Here is a 22,993-nt window from a genome sequence, read left to right on the forward strand (position 1 = left end):
ATTCATACAACTCCCCATCCGCGTGAAGAAGCAGAAAATGCACGTAAAAATCTACAACTACTGTACAAGACGCACCCAGTTTTTAGACCTCAAATTTTTTGAAAAAGAAAGTGCATCTTATACATGGAGAAACATGGTAAAGAGCACACCCTGGGCTCTCAGCCTGCTTCCCTTCTTTTCTTCCCTCCAGCTCTGTCTTGCAGAGCTATGTGTACCATGATTAATTGGATGGGACCTTTTGGATTTCCTGTGTAATTTCGAGGAATGATAACCTGTGGAGGAGGAAGAAGGGCTGGGTTGGGAGAAGGCTTTGTGGCATCTGGGGGGAAATGGTAACCACCAATGTAGCGAATTCTGGACAGACATGTTTTCCTAGCAGCCCGGGATGAAGAGGGTGGGTATTAAATGTTGGAGAAGCAGTAACCTCCCAGTTGCCAGAAGTGTTGTCAGTAAGAATAATTCTGGTGATTGGGTAGGATAAAAAAGCAAAGAAGGGGACTATTACAAAGGTAAAATGGTAAGTTGTGACCAAGAGACAGCTTTTCTGTGCTCTGTTTAGCTTCTGCCTGTTTCTCAAACTATAGTAGCTGGTCCAGGCTAGTTGGCTCAGTGGTAGAGTGTCAGCACAGTGTGTGAATGTCTTGGTTTGATTCATGGTCAGGGCACACAGCAGACATGACCATCTGCTTTTTCGCCCCTACCCCTCTTCATTCTCTCTCTTTCTCTTCTCCTCCAGTAGCCATGGCTCTATTGGTTCGAGTGCATCGGCCCTAGGTGCTGAGATTGGCTCTGTGAAATCTCAGCCTCAGGTACTAAAAATAGCTTGGTTGGGCTCATAGCTCCAGACCGGCAGAACATTGGCCCCAAACGGGGGTTGCCGGGTGCATCCTGGTCAGGATGCATGCAGGAGGCTGACTTTCTATCTCTCGTCCTCTCACTTGGAAAATAAGGGGAAAAAAGCAGACTATTGTAGCAGCAACAGAGTGGGAGGTGGTAGTTGTTAGCATGTGAGACTATCTTTTAAAATTATTTTTAATTACTGTATTTTTCAAAATATCAAAGTATGAAATTCACATTGTAGAAAACTTGACAACTTAGAAAAATACAAAATGAAAATGAAAATCTGCTATAATCTTACCAAGGTGGAACAATGCCACTATGCATCATAGTTTTTTGAGATTCTCATTTAACAATTCTTTGGATCTAATGATGCAAGCACCTGTGAGACATACACAATGTACACATTTTTTAAAAGGAATAAATTCTTAAGATGTATTTGGAAGTCATGTATTGTATATTAGATACAACTGAACATATATAAAACCAAAATTATTATTAAACATGGAATATATTTCTAAGATTATTTTTTGGCTAATGATTATATAATGTTTGATCAGCTCTACAGTGCCATTAATTAAAGGCAGAATTCTTATTTTTCTGCTACTTGTAGTTAGAGACTTCTTTTGATTACCATTGACTGCCTTTTGTATGCTTACCGAATACTGTGTTTTAAATATTTTTGTTTGTTGTTTTAAATATTTGTAAAATAAGAAATATACTAAGTAATTGGATGCAGTGTACATGTAAATGCATAATTAAATATTCAGAATATAACTATGAGGAAAAATAAGACTAAAAACTCCTACAACTCTGTCACTGAATTGTTTAACTGGTAAAGTGAGACTTCATCTTGAAAAAGGGAAATCCCAAAAAGACCATGGAAGGTGGTGAAAGGCAACATTGAAACCAGAGAAATCTGAGTTTGAACCCCCTCTCTTCCATTTACATATACAGTGATACCACAGTTTTCAGCAGTAATCCATCTGAAAACAACTGGTGAAATCCAAAACCGATGAAAACTGAGGCAATTATTTCCATATGAATCAGTGTAAATCCAATTACTGTATGCTGTAATCACTTACATGTAACTGTAGTATTAGCACTTGCAATCAATAAAAAAATGCACAAAAACACTGGAAAACAATGCAATTGTTTGGCTAGATGTGTGGGGTGATGCTCACACAATGAGAAACAACGCCACACTGAGCTGGAGAATGCGCAGGTTGCCCTTTGTTTTCGCAAAATTAGCAGCGAGGTCACGTGGGCACACCAACAAAATCCGAGACAAAATTTTCATGAAAAAAAACAACGAAAACTGAAACCGACAATAACCAAAGTCAACGAAAACCTACGCATTACTGTACTTCTCCACCTGTAGGCAAATTACTCACCCTCTTATTTTTCTCTAGGAAAAAATAGGAATGATAATTGCTGTTGCAGGGGGCAATGTAGGAGTCAAAGGAATCAGATATGTAAAAGTGTGGAGCCCAGTGCCTGACTCATACTCACTGTTTAATAAATGTAAATTCTGTTCACTTCCCAGTAAAATGTTAGGTTGGTGTGGCATTATTTCAGTTCTAAAATTATTTAAAGTTTCTAAATGGATGTAGAGGACTAAGAAGATATTGAAAACTCTAACTCATTGTATCTCAAGAGTCACACTTTTATTGATGTCACCCCATTAAAAAAATAAAATTATTAATAATAAAAAAAAAAGAGAGTCACACTCGGGGAACTGGGGCAGACTCTCAGGCAGCGAGGAATGTTCAGATTGGCTTTTGGCTTAGAGCTAGCAAATATTGTTTGGACAGGCCCCCGGAGATCCAGCAGATCATAAATGCTGTAAGACTTTAAAACAGGGATCTCAAACTTGCGGCCCGCCGAACAATTTTCTGCAGCCCGCAGACTGTTTTCAACTGCAGTGAGAAAAGTGTTGCGTAACAGTTGCCTTTTGTAGACCTAGTGCAGCCCGCTGAACGGCTGTGATCTTGCTCTGCGGCCCACATGCTGAGTTGAGTTTGAGACCCCTGCTTTAAAACTTCATTCGCAGAGGTTTTTTTTAAAAAATTTTTATTCACTTTGGATTGTATGTTAGAATCACCTGAGTGCTCTTATAAATACCAATATTAGTATCCTGCCGCCAAAGATACTGATTTAACTGGTGTAGAGTGGGGCCTGGAATGGTTGTTTTATTGTTATTGCTTTTTTTTAACACCCAGGTGATTCTTATGTGCAAATGTCTTAAGGTAGATAAATGCAGAGCCTGACTCATGTCATGGAAGTTCCTTCAGCATTCCAATTTAAAATATTAGTGGATACAATTAAACGATAAGGATAAAAGGAGACAGCTCTCATCCCTTGTTTTACATGAGTTTACCAGTTAGTTGGCGGGTTGCTTATATCTGAGCCTACAATATGTTACATCTGTCATCTTGGATGCTTGTGGATTTTAATGAATAGTCTTTTGGATCAAGAGTAATATTGAAATTGATAGACTTTTTGAGATCATTTGATTTTGATCCATTTGAAATTGGATAGCTTCAAAATACTTAATTTATTAGATGTTAATAGATTTTTCAATGCCAACAATTACAAAAATAAATCTGTTCAGGGGGAAGAAAATGTTGACACTCTATGATAGTTGTCTTTACATTTGTTTCTATCAAGAAATGTATTCAATTTTAAAGGGAAAAATCACAGCCTTAATTGAAGTTCATTCTTTCTATTTAATATTATTATTCTTGTCAGTGTAATTAAGCATATATACTATGTCCATACAATTTGTTTCATATGATCTATTTATTTTTCTTGATCGATATTTTTCACCTCTAGACGATTTGACAGATCTGTTGAAAAATGGCGACGGTTTCATTATGATATGAAGGTATTTAATCAATGGCTATCAGAAGCTGAGCAGTTTCTCAAAAAGACACAAATTCCTGAGAATTGGGAACATGCCAAGTACAAGTGGTATCTTAAGGTAAGATTTTGAAATCTCGTTTTGCAAATGGCATTTATCTTCACCGCAGTCACCACGACTGTATAACTTCTTTCAAGTTCAGGTTATGAAGGATGATGGAAATTTATAATTTCTGACTTTTGCTGTCATCACTGCACGTAGTAGAACATCACTGTATTGATGATGGTGGGAGACTGTGCTGTGGGTTTTCATGGGTAGGGTGAGAGTTAGCTTAGATATAACTGCTGTATCTGAGGAAAGTGTAATTGAATCTCTGATACAAGGAGCATCTTACAGCAGGGTATCCTGTGTCTTTAGGGCAGCGTGTGTTTTTCTTTTATGTTGAATCCTGTCCAGAAGAAGAACTTGGGGTATACTTAGCCATAATTTAGTTGCTAGAAATATCCATCATGATAAAATTACAGTTCTGTTTCCCTAAGGACAATTTGTGGAGATGTAGCAATATTTCCATATATTCTATTGACAAAATGCCTTCTGAAGTCGTCCAGAGGCCAAAACAATGCTGAGTTAATTGGAAGTACTTATTGACTTTTCTTATGGTTTATGTTAACAGAAAGACAACTTATGGATTATAACCAGTGTATAGTTTAATTTCAACTTGCTGTGTCTTTTGAATATGCAGATAAAGATAAATTGGATTGTGGAGATCATAATTCAGGTTATAAAATATACAGTTTAGGTATAAGAAATAGTGTTCATTACACCAAGTGTTAAGTATTTTTGCAACTTTTTAAATTCGAATTGTTCGTGTAGCAGTGTTCAATCAAGTAGATTTGAATTGTAGCCGATTTTTAATGCCAGAAAATGCTGATGAAGACAGATGAAAGCAAAGAAGAAGGTAATGTATTCACTTGTTCTGACATTTCAAAATGCTGGACTCATAAAAACAATATCATATTCAACTTTAAAATTCTTCATTCTCAAATATTTTGCATAGCAGATATGCACTTTAATATGAATAAAGTAAGCATATAAAAACCTAGGTGTATATAAACTATGTGAATATAGAAACTAATTTAAGAATCTTGTGTAATTACGTGTACGTTGGTCAAACATATACACATCAGCGTTGGCATGGGAGATAGTAGAAATTCATGGATAGCTTATCTGCCATTGTACAGAAAATACATGTTGTAATAGTTCTAAAATAAATTTTGACCTAATACAGTGTTACTAGGTCTCTGACTTCAAAGCAGAAATATAAGTGTCACTTAATGTTATCTTGGGGAGATTATAAACCTCTTGCCATTTCTAAAGATAACTGATACAAGGTAGTTCCATATTTTACTTGTATATTATGAAATACTATATGCTCATTACGAAAAAATAAAGCAGCATTGAAGTACATTGATGCCTTTGTTCTACTCCACAGAGAGTAGTGGTTTTGCTATGGATTGTGGTACACATTTCTGATGGACGTCCTTGGCAAGCCCACTCTGAAATGCAGATTAGCATACAGAAGGGTTATTAGGGCGTGCTTTTGGGAATTGAGCAATTGCTTGATCATGTTCCTTGTTATAGTTTTCTTCATGTTTCTTTTCCTTGAGGTCTGTTGGATCTGTAGGTTTATATATTTTTTTCAAATTTATAAATTTTAAGACATTTAAAAAAATATGTTTCTGTCCCCTCTCCCTTTTCAGGGGTTGTAATGACACATATTTCACTGTTTAAGCTGTCCCATCACTCACCCGACTTCGGTTCCTTTTTTCTTTCTTTTTCAGTCTTTTTTTTTTAGGATTTATTTCATATAATTTCTATTGTAAAGTGGGCAAATCTAATTTTCTGCAATATCTAATCTGTGGTTAATCACATCTAGTGTATATTTTTAGCCACGGATGTTGTTTTGTGTGAGTCAACACATTGTTGAAGTGTGATTTGAGTTTGTTTACACCTCCTATGCCTCTATTCAATGTGTCAATCTTTCCTCTACCTTCTTGAAAATATGAAATGCTGTTATAATAACTAGTTATAGTGTCCTTGTCTATTACTTTTAGCACCTGTTTCTATTTTGGGTCTATTTCAATTAAATTTCTTCCAGATTATGTGGGTTATTTCCCAGCTTCTTTGAGTGACTGGTAAATTCTTTTGCATTTTAGGTTTATTTATTTATTTATTTTTGTGACAGAGACAAAGTCAGAGAGAGAGACAGATAGGGACAGACAAACAGGAAGGGAGAGAAATGAGAAGCATCAATTCTTTGTTGCAGCTCCTTAGTTCATTGATTACTTTCATATGTGCCTTGACTGGGGGGCTCCAGCAGAGTGAGTGACTCCTTGTTCAAGCCAGAGACCTTGGGCTTAATCCAGTGACCCTTGGGCTCAAGCCAATGACCATGGGGTCATGTTTATGACCTCATGCTCAAGCCAGCAACTCTACGATCAAGGCTGATGAGCCTGTGCTCAAGCTGGTGACCTCCGGGTTTCGAACCTGGGTCCTCCGCATCTCAGTCCAACACTCTACCCACTGCACCACTGCATGGTCAGGCTAGTTTTAAAATTCTTATTGAATTTATTGGAGTGCTGTTAGTTAGTGGATCATCCTTTCCATTTGATTACTAAAATTCTCCTCTAATAGAGTCCCACTGTGGGGAGCACATATACATAAAATTTCCCTTCTGAAGTATACACCACTCCTCCACGATGCCTGGTGGTGTACCCATATGAAATGGCACCAGGTCTCACCTTGCCAGGACTTCCCCCTCATTAACTCACTGTGTCATCATCAAACTGCATTTGGTAAGCTTTAGACCCCATTCAGCATTTTTAACTTATTTTTTATCTTTATTGAGTTTATTGTGGTACCATTAGTTAATAAGATTATATAGGTTTCCAGTGTGCAGTTCCATAGTACATCATCTGTGTGTTTTATTGTGTGTTCAGCACCCCAAGTCCGGTCTCCTCCCATCACCATTTCTGCCCCCTTACTCGTTCCCCTGGCCCTCTGGCCATCACCATACTGTTGTCTATGTCTGTGAGGTTTTCTGTTTGTTTTTGCTTAATCTCTTCACCATTTTCATCCAGACCCCAAATCCCCTCCACTCTGACAGCTGTCAGTCTGCTCTTTTTATACATAAGTCTCTTTCTACTTGAATGTTAGATTTTTTTTTTGGTTTTTTTTTTTTTGTTGTTCATTAGATTCCACATATAAATAGAATCATACAGTATGGTATTGGTTTTTTTCTGACTGGCTTATTTCACTGTGAAAGGTAAGATTTCCTTTTTTTTCCCCCCGTGATCGAATAGTATTCCACTGTGTAAATGTACCACAGCGTTTTATCCTCTCATCTCCTGATGGACACTGGGCTGCTTCCAAACCTTTTTTTTTTTTTTTTTTTTTTTTGCAGGTATCTTTTTTAATTAGTGCAGATATCTTTCTGAGATAATGATTTTGTTACCTTTGGACATATACCCAGAGGGAGAATTGCTGGATTATATAGTAGTTCTATTTTAAATATTTTTTTAATGGGGTGACATCAATAAATCAGGGTACATACATTCAAAGAAAACATTTCCAGGTTATCTTGTCATTTAGTTATGTTGCATACCCATCACCCAAAGAGAGATCGTCCTCTGCCACCCTCCATCCAGTTCTCTCTGTATCCCTCCCCCTCTCCCTCCTTCCCTCCCCCCACCCCCCTTAGCCACCACACTCCTGTTCATGCCTCTCAGTCTCGCTTTTATGTCCCACTGCTTCCAAATCTTGGCTATTGTAAATAGTTCTGCCATGAACATAGGGGTGAAAATATTCTTTCAGATCAGTGTTTCTGGTTTCTTTGGATATATTCCTAATAGTGGAATTGCTGGGTCATAAGGTGGTTTTATTTTCAATTTTTTGAGGTAACTCCATACTGTTTCCCACAGTGGCTGCATGAGTCTGCTTTCCTACAAGCAGTGCAGGAGGGTTCCCTTTTCTCCACATCCTCGCCTGCACTTGTTTATTGCTTTATGACAGCCATTCTGACATGTGAGGTGGTATCTCACTGTGACTTTGATTTGCATTCCTCTGACGATTAGTAAAATTGAGCAATTTTTCATATGTCTATTGGCCGTCTGTATTGGCCTCTTCAGAAAAGTGTCTATTCATGCCCTTTGCCCATTTTTTAAATTGGATTGTTTAGGTTTTTTGGTACTGATTTGTATAAGTTCTTTATAAATTTGGGATATTAATCTTCTACTAGATATATCATTGGAAAATGTGCTCTCCCATTCAGTGGGTTGTGTTTTCACTATATTATTTTTGGTTGGTTTTCTTGGTTGTGCAAAAGCTTTTTATATAGTTTGATACAGTCCCATTTGCTTATATTTTTCTTTTGTTTCCCTTGCCTGAGGAAATATATCAGCAAAATATTGCTACAATAAAAATCTGAGATTTTATTGCCTATGTTTTCTTCTAGGATTTTTATGGTTTTGAGTTTGCCACTTAAATCTTTAATCCATTTTGAGTTTAATGTATATGGTGTGAGAAGTTGATCTAGTTTCATTTTTTCCATGTATCTGTCCAAATTTTCCGATACCATTTATTGATTTGACTGTATTTATTCCATTGTATCTTCTTGTATACTTTGCCAAATATTGATTGACTATAGAGTTATAGTTTATTTCTAGGTTTTCTATTCTGCTCCATTGATCTATATGCCCGTTTTTATACCAGTACCATGATGTTTAGATTATTGTGCCTTTGTAGTATAGTTTGGTATCACGTAGTATAATTCCTCCAACTTTATACTTTTTTAAGATTGCTGTGGCTAATTAAGGTTTTTTGTGGTTCCATAGAAAAAATTTTGGAATATTTGTTCTAGTTCTGTGAAATATGCCATTGGTATCTTGTTAGGATTGCATTGAATCTGTAGATTTCTTTGGGTAGTATGAACATTTAATGGTTAGAAATGTCCAAAATCATTCACATGAACATGTATATTTCTGTTCGTACGCATGTGCACATGAGATGGCTGAGGGTATCATTTTATTCTGATCAGTCTCAAAAAAATGAGTCCAGAAAGACATTGTAAGTCACTTCCATTGTTAAGACAAATGGAATATTTGATAATTTAGCTATGTTAGCGGTCATCATTGTTAATTTGTTAATTATGAATAGGAAAAAGATTTTAAAATTTTTGCTGGAAAAGTATTTTAGGAAACAGAATGTAGATGGTGCCTGCTAACAGCAGGCATATCTGTTGGCATGAACCAGTAATGGTTATTTTGAGTAAAATCAACCAAGCAGCATATATACTAACCAAATATATGCAGGGGTACTCGAATTTAAAGCCTTACATGTCTCATTATCAGTGAAGGTATCATGTTTAGGTATAAAGTAGCATTTTTAAAATGTGCATGTTGTGAGGTTGTCTATATATATTTGTATGAACTGCATTTTATCTTTTTAATTTTAAAAAGAACAAATCAGTGTCTTACTTAAACTTTATGTTGCCATTCAAAATAAATTGACTGCCAATACCAAAAAGATGGTTTGGTTCCATGCAACTCAATTATTTTTTTCTCTGTACCAAGGGAATAATCAAATTAACTATAACAGTTCATATTTCCAAGCTATTCCAAAAAAACAACAAACCCCCATAACGAACTTCTTTAAAATTATCACATTTTCAGTTGAGAAAACATCAATCATACTATATGCCGCTAAGATTTATTTGCTTGCTAATAAATTAATTCAGTTTTCTAATGTAACTCTTTATATGTTAATTTAACCAGCGGTAATTGAGTGTATATGCAAAATTTTATCACCCACGAAAATATTGGTATGCCACATTAGGCTCTAATAGAAGTTTAAATGATTGACTAATAGGTTAGAAGCTACATTCAGAATATATGGGTTCAAATCTCAGCTCCTCAAACTCAATAATTGCAGAATCTTGGGTAAGAATCCTAAGTCATTCCATGTCTATGCTTTCTCTTCTCTTTAGTAGAAATAAAAATAAGATGTGTATAAAGCACTTAGAACTGCATTTTCCGCAGAACAGTTACTCATTAAATGTAAGATATTATCACAAATCACACTTCTTAAGTGATCAGCCTGTATCTGTAAAAAAAAAAAAAAAAAAAAAAAAATTCAACGAATTACTCTCCCCAAATGTCTGAAATACAGATCGAACAACCTAAAAGTTTTGTTAAACCTTGTTTTTATGAATTATGACATTGTATCAAAGAACAGATAGCTCTTGGAACAGGAATTGAGGAAAATTCCGATTCAGCCAAACACATCCTCCTCACATAGCTGACACTTCTGCCTACTCATTTTAGAACTAACAGGAAGAAATGTTAATGGGGGTTTTGGAAGGGAAAGCCGAGCACCACGAAGGAAAGTTATGAAAATAATGTTCACTCGGATACTGATACAGTGAACTGGGGTGCCAACAAGAACCTTGAGAAAAACCAGACAAGTGGATGTTATGACATGCCCTAATGTTCAGCTCTGCCTGTTCTTCTAGACTAGAAAGAAACAAGCTTTCAAATGTGGGCTATTCTTAAGGGGCTTCAAAATTCTTGAATTTAACAGTAGAAATAATAAAAATTGTCATTACTTTTAATATTTAAAATTAATTTTATTTATTTATTTTGAGAGAGACAGAGAGAGAGAGAAAGAGAGAGAGAGAGAGAGAGAGAGAGAGAGAGAGAGAGAGAGACAGGAACATCAACCTGTTTCTTCATGTGCCCTGACCAGGGATTGAACTGGCAACCTTTGTGCTTTCGGACGAGGCTCCAACCAACTAGCTATCCAGCCAGGGCTACTTTTAATACATAAATAAATAGAATATTCTTGCTATTAATGGAAAGGGAGTCTGTTTATAGTGTAGGATAATTCTGCTCAGTGAACCATGTTCAAAATTACCAACTCTTCTAAAAAACGTTGCCATGAGCAAGCACGAGACCTTACCATCTTAAGAAACTCCATTTGCTATCAGCCTGAAGAAGTAAACGAAGTGGAATTGTTTAGATGAAACCTTTTAGGCTTTCAGTCAAAGAATGTTAAGCAAACATAGGGAATGAAATAGCCATGTGTTATCTTGGCAGGATTTAACTGCTCTTTTTAGGCAAAATACCTTCTTTTCTTTTTTGTAGTTTAAAACAACACAAATTTCCTATCTTACAGTTTGGCAGGGCAGAAGTCTGACGCTGTCTTAATAGGTTGCAATCAGAGTGTTGGCTGGGCTGTTTTTTTCTGTAGGCTGTGAGAGTGAATCTGTTCTCTTGCATGCTCTGTATCTTAGAGGCCACACACATTGTAGTTCCCGGTTCCCTCCTCCATCTCAAAGCCAGCCAGAGCTGGTTGTATTGTCGCCCGGCATCACTCTGACCTCTCCTGTTCCCTCTTCCACTTTAAAGAGCCCTTGCAATTACATTGGTACTACCTATATGATCCAGAATCATCTATTTTGAAGTCAGCTAGTAAATTAGCAACCTTAATTCCATCTGCTACCCAAAATATCTTCTTAACGTTAATTAGTTTTCCATTTTATCTTTCCTTGTTACTGTGTTTTACTTCCCCGTGATATATATTATATGGTAGATGTGTGTTATCTATTTTTTTCTTTTCCAAGTGAGAGGGGAGGAGATAAACAGTTTTCTTCCCTGACCAGTATCCACCCGCCAACACCTGTCTGGAGCTGATGTTCTCTGTCCATCTGGGGCCATGCTCACAGACGAGCTATTTTTAGCACCTGAGGCTGAGGCTCTGTGGAGCCATCCTCAGCATCTAGGGCCAGTGCACTCAAACCAATTGAGCCATGGCTGCAGGAGGGGAAGAGAGGAGGGCAGGCTGGAGAAGTAGTTAGTCACTTCTCCTATGTGCCCTGACTGGGAATTGAACCCGGGACATCCAGATGCCCGAATAACACTCTACCACTGAGCTAACCAGCCAGGGACCACATTATATTTTTATATATCACTGTAAGTAAATGTAATGTAAAACTGTTTCTTGTGTGCCATAATAATAAATCTTTATTTATTGTGATTGAGGATGCTTAAGTCAACATGAATTATTTACACCATATAGTAATATTCACGTTCACCATTAAGTCTCCAAAAACTTGTCATTTAAATTCATGTTTTAGTTAAGCACAATACACTTTTCTTTTTCTAAAATTGGAAATTTACTTGGAGAATGGAAAATTACATGTAAACCATGTAGTTACAGCATGAGAACACTAAAGTGATCTCTCAGATGAATAAATAAATGGAGAAAAAAGGCACTGGCATCTTGGAGTTGGTGAGAAGGCAAAGACAGGAGAGTATAGGATGTCACAGGCCGTTCTAGCCGCTCTTCACTCCTGCCTTCCCTTGGCTATGTGTGATGAGAGACAATTCTAAAGCTCTTTGTAAAGGGCCAAATTCTTACAAGTTTATTTTTTTATTTGTTAGTTTTTAGTTGCAAAAATCACACAGGCAATTTATTACTCACAAATCCTTTTGGCGTGCCTGAGTACAGCTTAAGGGGGCCCCATCAGTGTGCTCTTCTGGGCTGTCTTTGGTCAGAGCTCAGAGTGACGTGGAGACAGTCCACATCAACGTTGGAGTCTGGGTGACTACTGCAGCAAGGGGCCCCTCAGCTTTAGTACCTTTTCTGGCCAAGGCCTTCTAACAGGTGTCAAGCTACAGGATTATCACCTCAAACCACCTTTTTGGGAGTTCCTCGTAAAGAATCCCCTCTATGTCAATCTACTGAAATGTTTACATCAAAACACTTTTTAAGATGTTCTTATTTACATTAATTTACAAAGTTAATGTAAATAACACCAAGCCACTTCTTATCTATGTATAACTTCACACACATACTAACTGGGCTCTGCTTGAAAGTCAGAGTCTGTTTATCACATTACCGAGTTATGGCACCAAGTTACTTCTTATCTATGTATAACTTCACACACATACTAACTGGGCACTGCTTGTAAGTCAGAGTCTGTTTATCACATTTAGATTCACAGAGCACATTGATCGGAGCTGGGTAACTTCTGCCCAAAAGTTTGAGACGTGAGTCTGTGAAAAGGCTGTCTTCCTTTTAATGGACATACCCAGGGTTTCTAATTCTTCTCAACCTGCTTTCTGAGCTTGTAGCCCAGAAAGCCCTCAAGTAGCAGGTGCTATCATTGAAAAACCACTGGCTTCCCCAGAAATGAAGAGTGCTGAATGGCTGTGCATAGGTCTCCGACCCTATCTGCTACAGAGAGTGAGTTTTTGCCTTTCAATTTGAATATACAATAATGCTTCATGAATAATCTCCTCTTTCAAAGGACTCTATAGGAGATAACTGACGTGGAATTAATATGGATTAAGTCTAAGGCTATCTAGAAAAAGGCATATGGTATAACATACCAAATTGAATACAAATATGTCTTCTATATAGTCAGTTTTTACATTGCTGATTTCACCAGCTGGCTGGTGAGTTTGACGGCTTCATAACAGCCACATGGCTGGTACTCAAATGCTAATAGAAACTTTGATGGAAAAAATCACTTGAGTAAAAATTTCTGCCATCTGTTGCCCTTCGTAGGGACCCTAGTGTTAAGAATCATTTGTAGTATTGCCGACCCTTTATATTTATTTCCCCAGCAGTCATAAAATCTCATAAGATTTCATTTGGTGGTCACAAAGCTATCCTAGTTTCCGTAACTAGGGACGTGCACTCACATAAGGGAATGTGTATGAAAATTTACTGCTAAGAGAATTTGTCTCCATAGTCACTTGCTTTAGGGTTACATCAATGTATAAATAAGGGAATGCATCATAAAGTGGGTTTGTCAATGTTATTAGCTGGTAGTGGCCTGAAAATTCAGTCTCTTAATACCATTAAACAGTTGGGCACTGCATTCTTTTATAAATATCGTTAGCCTTTTATTGCTGCTTAGGAACTTCTCTTAAACTTCTTGGTTCCTATGAATCTTGTCAGAAGTAGTAAATAACAGATTTATTGGGAGCGTGGCACAGTGAAGGAACTCAAAGAGAGACTTTAAATTGTTGTCCATCAAATATGTCTTTCATAGAATAAATATATGAAAATAATTGGACAATTCCAATGGCTTGTTCTTAAAGTTCTGTTGTCCAGCCTGGCATGTTCAAGCAGATGACAGATCACTATACATTATTTAAAAGAAACAAGAACCAAAACGCTAACTTACTGTAATAACCACAGCAGTAAAATATTGCTTACAATGTGTGAAAAACACGTCATTCCTAATAGATCCCCATTCTTAGAGGAAGAAATTACCAAGAGAGTAAGAATTAAAAAAAAAAAAAAGTGAAGCATGCTAATTGCAAATTCCAGATAGAAAACTGCTCATATCAACGTTGAAACAATGTGAAGCAGAAGTTATTATTTAAGGAAACATGAGATTAATGTTAATATAGGCAATTGTCAGGAAGTACAATATTTTGTGAAGAGAAAGTTTCAGCTACACCGATCTTGTTTCTTCTTACGTATCTTTTACTGTTCTTCTAATATTAGTTCCTACGACTAAACTTGCTTTTCTGCTTGCTTGAGGGTTCTTCCCTATCCCTGTTCTTATCATGTGTGTCTCAATACCCCACCTCGGGATGTCTGTATACCCCTTGATAGCTAGCTACCTAGCTAGATAGATAGATAGCTATCCATGCTCTAATGTTATCTTCTTAGACATGCCTTTTGTAATCCCTCCTGTCTTCAAGATCTCTCTCTTGCTCTCCTTCTCTCACACACACAAACACACACACACTCACAGTCTTAATTTTTTCTCTCCAAAGGATCCAGCTTTACATTCTTCGTAATAAATGTTTGCATGTATATTATCTATGCATCCTACTAGAATGTCAGCCTTGTAAGGACCGTGTCTTTCTTCGTCACCAAAATATCTTCACTACTCAGAATAATATCTTCACATATACTATAATGTATGATGCTCAGTATAATGAATAATCTAATAACCAAAAGAGTTATATATTTATTGTATTATTCCCTTAGACCAGGTATTTTCCAACTTGCCATTTCTTACATTTCTACCCCGTCTCATATCCAAAAAATTATCCCTTTCATTGAGCTGCCCTCTACTCTTCATTGTACACAGTATTTGAAATTCTCATATTTGCTGGCTTTATTCCCTTACCCTTAGAGTATATCATAAATACTAGAATCTTTTCAATGAACCTTTAATGTGAGCCTACTGTGTACAAGGCGCATACATTGCTTGCTACTAGATACACTTTGTGAAGAGTTTCCTCTCTCTTAATAAGCTCACAGCCTCATAGAAGCACACGACATGTAAACACTCCATAAAAGTCTTAGAACCAGCAAAGGGAAATGGGAGTGGTTTTTCTACAGCAGTTGCTTAGGGACCCTAGTCCTTGATACTCCTCCAGTACGTATACCTCAACTGGGAAAAATGACTCTGGGGACTCAGAAAGAATAATATTGTGAAAGGCAGCATAAGGAAAGAACCAGCAGCTCTGAACAAGTCATACAAACAGAGAGAAAAAAGTATTCTGACATGAGTTGTAAATTTTGAATGATGTTAAAACTGACAAATTATAGTACAAGATGCCTGTTCACAGATGAGTTGGTTCAGGATGTACAATTCATCAGGCTGGAAAGGAATGATCTAGTCAGAAGAATGGTAAATCTTCCTACTGTGTCCTAAATTATAAGGCTGAAGCAGCCACTGGGATTGTTTGCAAACATCATCATTAACAGATTTTAAAATCCTTGCTCTTCTGTGAGATTCTAATTGACCCAAGTTTACTGGCAATGAGTTTGTGTTAAGGCATTCTGATCCAAACTAATATGAAGGAAAGATTCAGGGACATGGGTAACTCAAAACACAGCACATCTGTCTGCTGTGGATGCATATCTATGTAGCGCCACATTTCCACTGGAGGCTCTGTGGGTTCACCATTACTTTTTATCTGTCCATAGGTAATTCTAGTATAACTTTATAGTTTCTCGGGTTTAGTTCCCTCCTTATCTTGGACTCAGCCATTCATTTTACTCAACCATATTCATTTTGAGGAAGATTTCAGAGAAACTGAAACAGAATCTAGGAATTCTTGGAGAACATGAAGCTGTTTATTATTAGCAGTAAATATCTCACCAATGACATCCCTCAGAGTTCTGGTAATGAAATGGAATGAATTGTAATATAATATGTAATATATATTGATCCTATGAATATGAAATTCTTTAGAATATGAAACTTAAGGGGCCAAATCCTGCCTGCTGCCTGTACTTTTATATGGAAAGTTGTGTGGGATCTCAACCGTACTTACTTCTTTACAACTTCTCTGTGGTGGCTCCCTTGGTACAATGTAGTTACCACAATGAAGATGCATGACCTGCAAAGACCAGCATCCTAACGATGTAGCTTTTAATAGAAAAAGTTTGCTGAATCTTGCTTCAGAAGATAGCTTAATAAAAAGCTACAATAAAAATGCAAGTGCCCCTTTTATCCTTTGAACATCCTTTGTTACTTGATATAACAGAGAGATAAACTGGGTCCTTGCACATAAAGCAAAGGAAAAGTTATAGTAACCAAAAAAGGAAATCAAAATTATCTCATTATTTAAGTCAACTTTGACTCCAAGGGTTAAGAGAAGGGGTTTGATTAAAATGAAAGCGGTTTTAAAATCAATGCAGTAGTATGATGTGGATCCAGTTATTTTGAAGAGTAAATCGTGAATGTTCTCCTTACTGACAGAACCACTATCTCTTCATGAGTACCTGAGGAGTCACAGTGGGACAGTAAATCAAAAGTGTTCTGTCCAAAGGATTTTGAGAGGTCTTTCCGACAGACCCTTTCTCTCACTATCTCGGTGGTCCTAAGTTAGGTCCTAAGCTTGGGCAATCATATTCTTTCCTGAGACTTTTTTTTTTTTTGTATTTTTCTGAAGCTGGAAATGGGGAGGCAGTCAGACAGACTCCCGCATGCGCCCGACTGGGATCCACCCCGCATGCCCACCAGGGGGCAATGCTCTGCCCATCTGGGGCACTGCTTAGTCATGACCAGAGCCACTCTAGTGCCTGGGGCAGAGGCCAAGGAGCCATCCCCAGTGCCCAGGCCATCTTTGCTCCAGTGGAGCTTCGGCTGTGGGAGGGGAAGAGAGAGATAGAGAGGAAGGAGAGGGGGAGGGGTGGAGAAGCAGATGGGCGCTTCTCCTGTGTGCCCTGGCCAGGAATCGAACCTGGGACTTCTGCACGCCAGGCTGACGCTCTACCACTGAGCCAACCGGCCAGGGCCTTTCCTGAGACTTTTAATCTTGAATGATTAGGTTGGAGTTCATCTATTCTAATGAGAATGCCTGGTTAAGACTAACAAGCTACAACTACGATGGGCACTTTGGAGTTGCACCTGTCCCAAGCCTGATTCTTCTATCTTACCTTCAATTCTGTGAATCCCTCTGTTTCCTTACCACGAATCCCCCTTATTGGCAGAAGCAGTGCCTTGCTTATAAATGAAGAAATATAATGGCCACCTAGTGTCATCAAAGAAACTCTTCTTGTAACTGGGCTCCTTTTGGAAAGAAGTTGGCGTCCCCTTGAAGAGCCTTTAAAACATAACTATTTGCATATAACGAACCATTTGCGATACTTTGAGATTGATGTGCAATTTCTATTTGACAAGAGAGAAACAATTAAGATCAACTGTGGTCGTATATTCCAGAATACCAATGTTGTTTCCACACTTTAAGTGTTGTTGGATCATTACATGAGATTCATAATTTTCTCCTGTTGTACCCACTTTTGCATTATCGTTCAGTCTTAATTTATTACACCCTATTAAAAGTTTTTAGGTAATTTGTTCTTATTGCTACTCAGACATTAAAATGTCTGCAGGCTATGAAAATGAATAAATTTAATGTGCCAGCATAGTTCTCCAAATCCTGGCATTACAACTAATAGCATGGGCTTATATTGCGTTATAAATCCTAGTTAACATGGATTTCTTTTGAAAATCCCATTTTGCTGCTATTTTTAGATAACACATTTTCCAGACATTTTATCCTTAAATTACTATTTGTTTTTAATACTATATGGCTTTTGTATGTGTTTACAAAAGGACATATAGATGTCTTTTTAAGTACTGAGAATGGATTGCTGAAACAACTTTAACTTTAAAACCACATAATTATTTTTAAAAATGTTGGACCGTGTGGCATAGTTTGTGAACAATTGTTTAAAATATATGCTCTAATGAGCAAACTGTACTCTGGCTCCTAGGAATTTGTAAATTTACTCTCTTAACCAGGGCTATCCCTAGAGGAGTGTTCAGGGCAATTTAACCAATACATAACCATCCAAGATAATTTCATTAAAAGGATGCTGGACTGTTGACATCTTTCATAGTCTCCCTGGGATATGTTAACAAAAATTTCAAAATTGATTTTTAATGAATTTCAGATAATAGGAGTACATGATACCAACCATACCACAATGCTCGGGCTTTGAAGGCCATCAGCTAGCTGTTCCAACCAGTGTGCCCATAATATTACCTGTATTTTATCGAATCTGTGTACCACCACTAAGTTCTAGTTTGAACTGTTAGCCCAGATAATTTCTTTTACTTTTTATTCTTTGACAGAGACAGAGAGAGGTTCAGATAGGGACAGACAGACAGGAAGAGAGAGAGATGAGAAGCATCAATTCTTCGTTGCAATTCCTTAGTTGTTCATTGATTGTTTTCTCATGTGTACTTTGACTGAGTGCTCCAGCAGAGCAAGTGACCCTTGCTCAAGCCAGTGTTCTTGGGCTTCAAGCCAGTGACCTTTGGGCTCAAGCCAGCAAACATGGGGTCCTGACTGATCCCACGTTCAAGCCAGCAACCCCATACTCAAGCTGGTGAGCCCGTGCTCAAACCAGATGAGCCCTCGCTGAAGTGAACAACCTCTGGGTTTCAAACCTAGGTCCTCCGTGTCCCAGTTCGATCCACTGTGCCATTGCCTGGTCAGATGACAATTAATTTCATTTCAATTAACCTTTAAAGCAGGCGTCCCCAAACTACGGCCCGCGGGCCGCATGCGGCCCTCTGAGGCCATTTATCCGGCCTCCGCTGCACTTCCAGAAGGGGCACCTCTTTCATTGGTGGTCAGTGAGAGGAACACTGTGTGTGGCAGCCCTCCAACGGTCTGAGGGACAGTGAACTGGCCCCCTGTGTTAAAAGTTTGGGGACCCCTGCTTTAAAGTAAATCCATTATAAAACAAACCTTTACTTTGGAGCTTCTCTGGCAGACCCTGTCTTAGGTGGCAAGGGTATCCGATCTCAGGCTACTCACAGAGCATTCAGGGTTTACTGAAGTTGATGGACATTTAAACAATTGAAACATGAATAGTATATTCAGTGATGGATATTTAAGCAACTAAGAAACATCTAAGACATGTGATAGAGATAGGTACAACATCGGGGAAGTCAGAAAAGGGACAAGAGAAGCAGTAACTCCCTGGCTAGAAGATTTGGAAGAGCATCACAGAGGCAGTAATAAGGGAATAGTTAAGATGAGGCTACATCTAGTAAAAGAAAAAAAAGCATTTGAAGGGTGATGGTGTTACAACAAATGGTGATATGATTAGGACACGAGGAGAGGTGCTCTTGGTCGGATTGTAGCTACGAGAGGAAAATGCAAGAAATGATGTTGACACTTTGTTTCCCCTTTTTGATTGTATTTTTTTAATTGATTTTAATCTAGTGGGCTAGTATTTTCTAAATTGTGTCATAGGATCAATTTTTGGGTCATTTTTGGGGGTGTGAAAGAAAATAGTATATATCAGGGTTCATCACACATACTAAATTATTTTTTCATATTGAGTGTCACACGATAGTAATATGATGAGTATAAGTGAAGAATTTAGTGTGAAAATTAAGAAGCAAGTTTAGGAAATGTATAATTTCAGAAGATGTTATACAATTATTTTGCAGAAACATGCCCAGAAAGACATAATAGAAGATTTAATTGCAGTAGCTTATAAAGTTCATTTTAATGTCTTGCTATTTTAAAGGTTACAAAGAATATTACTTGGTGTGATTGTCAAAATATTCTAGCATGATAAGTAGAAAAGGTGTTCTTCTAACTCTTTTATGAAGAGTCAGATAGATTAAGTATTTTACCCCAAATCACAGGCTAATGAATGAAGGCCTTGGGATCTGAGTACCATGTGTTTTATGGACCATCAGCTAGAAGTTAGAGATATACAATAAGGAAACAATAAGGAAACAAATAAATAAATTACAGCTCTGCCTACTATTGAGAAAAAAGAATAATGCTCACCATGTGCTACAGGACAAGTCCTTCCTAATATGCCTTAAGGACATCATATGATAAAGGTGAATATTCTTTCAGCCATAAAAATTCTCTTTAGTGATGAGTATAATGCTAGTTAAACCCATTTCATGCTGTTATCCATAGGGTGAGACAGAATATCTTTATTCCTATGGATTATAATTTCACTCATAGTCTATATCAAAATCAAGCTACTACAAGGAGTTACTTTTTATGAGATAATGTTAGGGTTGTTAATGATGTCAGTAACATTAGTCATAACATAACAGGGCACTTGATAAATTTACGAAGCATATTGAATTACTTTGTTTTTCTCATATTCATCTCCTGTTGAGATCTGGATCGGGATAGTTCCTTTATTTTATCAGACCCTGGCTCCAGAGAGGACAGATGGCATATGGCCACTCATTTATTCTTTCCCTGATTCAAAACCCAAGTCGGGTTTCAGCAGGAGGGCAGAGATTGGTTGGCACCTTTCAGATGCGGAGGACGTGGGCATTGGGCTGTGTATAGCAAGAGCTGATGTTTCTCTAAGAAAATCTCGACATTGAAAGGCTCTTGCTTCCCCCAGGGCAGAAGCCCTTCGAAGATCCCAGCCTAGGAATTAGTAGCTGCCTCCCTCTCAGAATACCTTAAGAATAAAAGCCACCATAACACACATGATCCCTTTAAGGCAAGATTGTTTTTCCCTTAACACTGTACAGTTGTGCGTATCAGAATTTTATTTTTTTTATTTTTTGCTCATTCAACAGATTTTTGTTGAGAGTCAGGAGTGCTGCACAACAAAGTTTTAACGTAGTGACAGACAGTGCTTTATGGGCAGTGGTCTCAGCAGTGAAGAGGCAGAAGTCCCCCTCCATGTGAGGGGATGGGGAATCAGTGACAGCTGACAAGAAAGTTAGGCTAGTGCGGAGAGAGCTGTACATGAATAAATCTCAAAGTTGGTCTAACAATTTTTTTTTCAAATTCTGTATTCACTCCATTTACTACAAAGTCCTATGTGAACAGGGGGAGAGGACGATGTGCATTGTCTGGGAAAGCCAAGGAAGTCCTCAGCATGAGCAGGCAGCTTTGATGAAAGGAGAGAGAGTGCCTTTGACTATGAGAAGGCCAGGTGGCTCTATGATGTGTATGTAGGTTGTGGGGCGATTGGAAGCACCTTTAAGTGGTAGTAGTCTGGGAAGCTCAGGGTCCCAGGTGGAGGGTGTAACACAGGCTGGACAGGTAGGTTTAGAACATTCTGAGAAGGTCATACGCTACACACACAAGTCTATATTCTATGTTGTAGCTTATAAAAGTGACTGAATACCTACTACTCACAAAAATCAGGGGATATTTCAAAATGAATATGAAGCAATAAAAAGGAAGCATTTGCTTTTTTATTAAACAAGAACATTAGAAAAGCAAACAACAAGTCAAAGAAAGTTTGTTCGATTATGCTACTGAGATGCAAAACCAACTTTTATTTCATTGGTGAAAATGCACTGTACAAAAGGCTGAAAGTACTGGAGTGTCTGCATGGTCCCTGACCCCCTCACTTTTGTGAGAAGTGTATTTAAAGAGGAGTGTCTGTACAAGACTTTCAGTTTTGAAGATCATCTTGTTTAGGACACTTATGGTTCTTGTATACCTTTCAGGTTTGTACAGTATAATTTTGGTGAGAAATTTTAAAGCAAAACTGCCACTCAGTGTGCATGAAAAACTGCAGCTTCAACTCATTTTTAAAGGAACATCATTGACAGATGATGTGATCCTGTTACGCTTGTTTCCTTCCCAGGCATTCGAAATGTAAACAACTTTTATTTATTTTTAAGTTGATCATTAAAAGTGAAGCCCATTTAAATGATTGACTCAAATATAAACAAATTTGAAAGGGTTATTTATATTTCAGTATCCGTCTGAAGGTGTAGTGTGTGTCTGTGTTTTCTGTTGGAAAATAAAGCAGCAAATATGATTAAGAGGGGCTCACTGTGGCCATAAAGTGTTCAAGAGTCTTACTTTAAAAGACAGCATCACTCTGATTAAATACATAGAGAAGACGCTAATGTTATTTTGCGTATCATTCTCAGCTTCCCCCAAATCAGACATTAAGTTCGCTGCCAGCCGAGGCAGACTGATTACCAGCACACGCTCTTATTTGGCTGATTTTTCCCAGTCACCTCTCTCAATATATAAATTAAGCAGCATTTATAGAGGACTGACTTTGTGTTATATAACATTCCTGCAAAGCGGGATCTAACAGTGAAAGAACACAAGTGTGCATTCTCAAACAAATAAAATACAGAAAGGATATGCTGTAGTGATATTCCTCTATTTTCCTCTTTCGCTTTTCACATTTTCTATTAAACTTATTGTGATGACATTAGTTAATAGAATTAGATAGGTTTCAAGTGTACAGTTCTATAATCTATCAGCTGTATATTGTGTTGTGTGATCAGCACCCTGTCTCAGATCTTGTGTCACCATGGGTTTGACCCCTGTACTCTCTACCGCCTCTTCCGCCTCCATGTCCCTCCCTCTGGTCACTGCCATACTGTTGTCTGTGTCCGTGAGTTTTTGTTTGTTCATTTATGTTGCTTTCAGTTTTATATATCGCATATGAATAAAATAATATGGTTATCTTTTTTTGTGACAGAGACAGAGAGAGGGACAGACAGACAGGAAGAGAGAGGGATGAAAAGCATCAACTCATAGTTGCAGCACCTTAGTTGTTCATTGATCGCTCTCTCATATGTGCCTTGTCCAGGGGGGCTACAGCAGCGTGAGTGACCCCTTGCTCGAGCCTGTGACCTTGGGCTCAAGCTGGTGAGCTGTGCTCAAACCAGATGAGCCCGCGCTCAAGTTGGCGACCTTGAGGTTTTGAATTTGGATCCTCCGCATCCCAGTTCAATGCTCTATCCACTGCGTCACCACCTGGTCAGAC

General features: G+C 37.9%; 1 protein-coding gene across 5 annotated transcripts in view; it reads left to right on the forward strand.

The window, feature by feature from the left end:
- DMD (dystrophin) overlaps positions 1–22,993 on the forward strand; it is a 2,360,554-nt gene that overhangs the window by 1,100,023 nt on the left and 1,237,538 nt on the right. For all 5 annotated transcript variants that reach the window (XM_066250305.1, XM_066250306.1, XM_066250308.1 and 2 more), the window contains one exon: positions 3,673–3,820. In XM_066250305.1, coding sequence (XP_066106402.1) covers positions 3,673–3,820 — 148 coding nt within the window. The remainder of the gene's footprint in view (positions 1–3,672; positions 3,821–22,993) is intronic.

The sequence above is a fragment of the Saccopteryx bilineata genome, chromosome X, assembly GCF_036850765.1.
Source record: "Saccopteryx bilineata isolate mSacBil1 chromosome X, mSacBil1_pri_phased_curated, whole genome shotgun sequence".
Classification (NCBI taxonomy): domain Eukaryota; kingdom Metazoa; phylum Chordata; class Mammalia; order Chiroptera; family Emballonuridae; genus Saccopteryx; species Saccopteryx bilineata.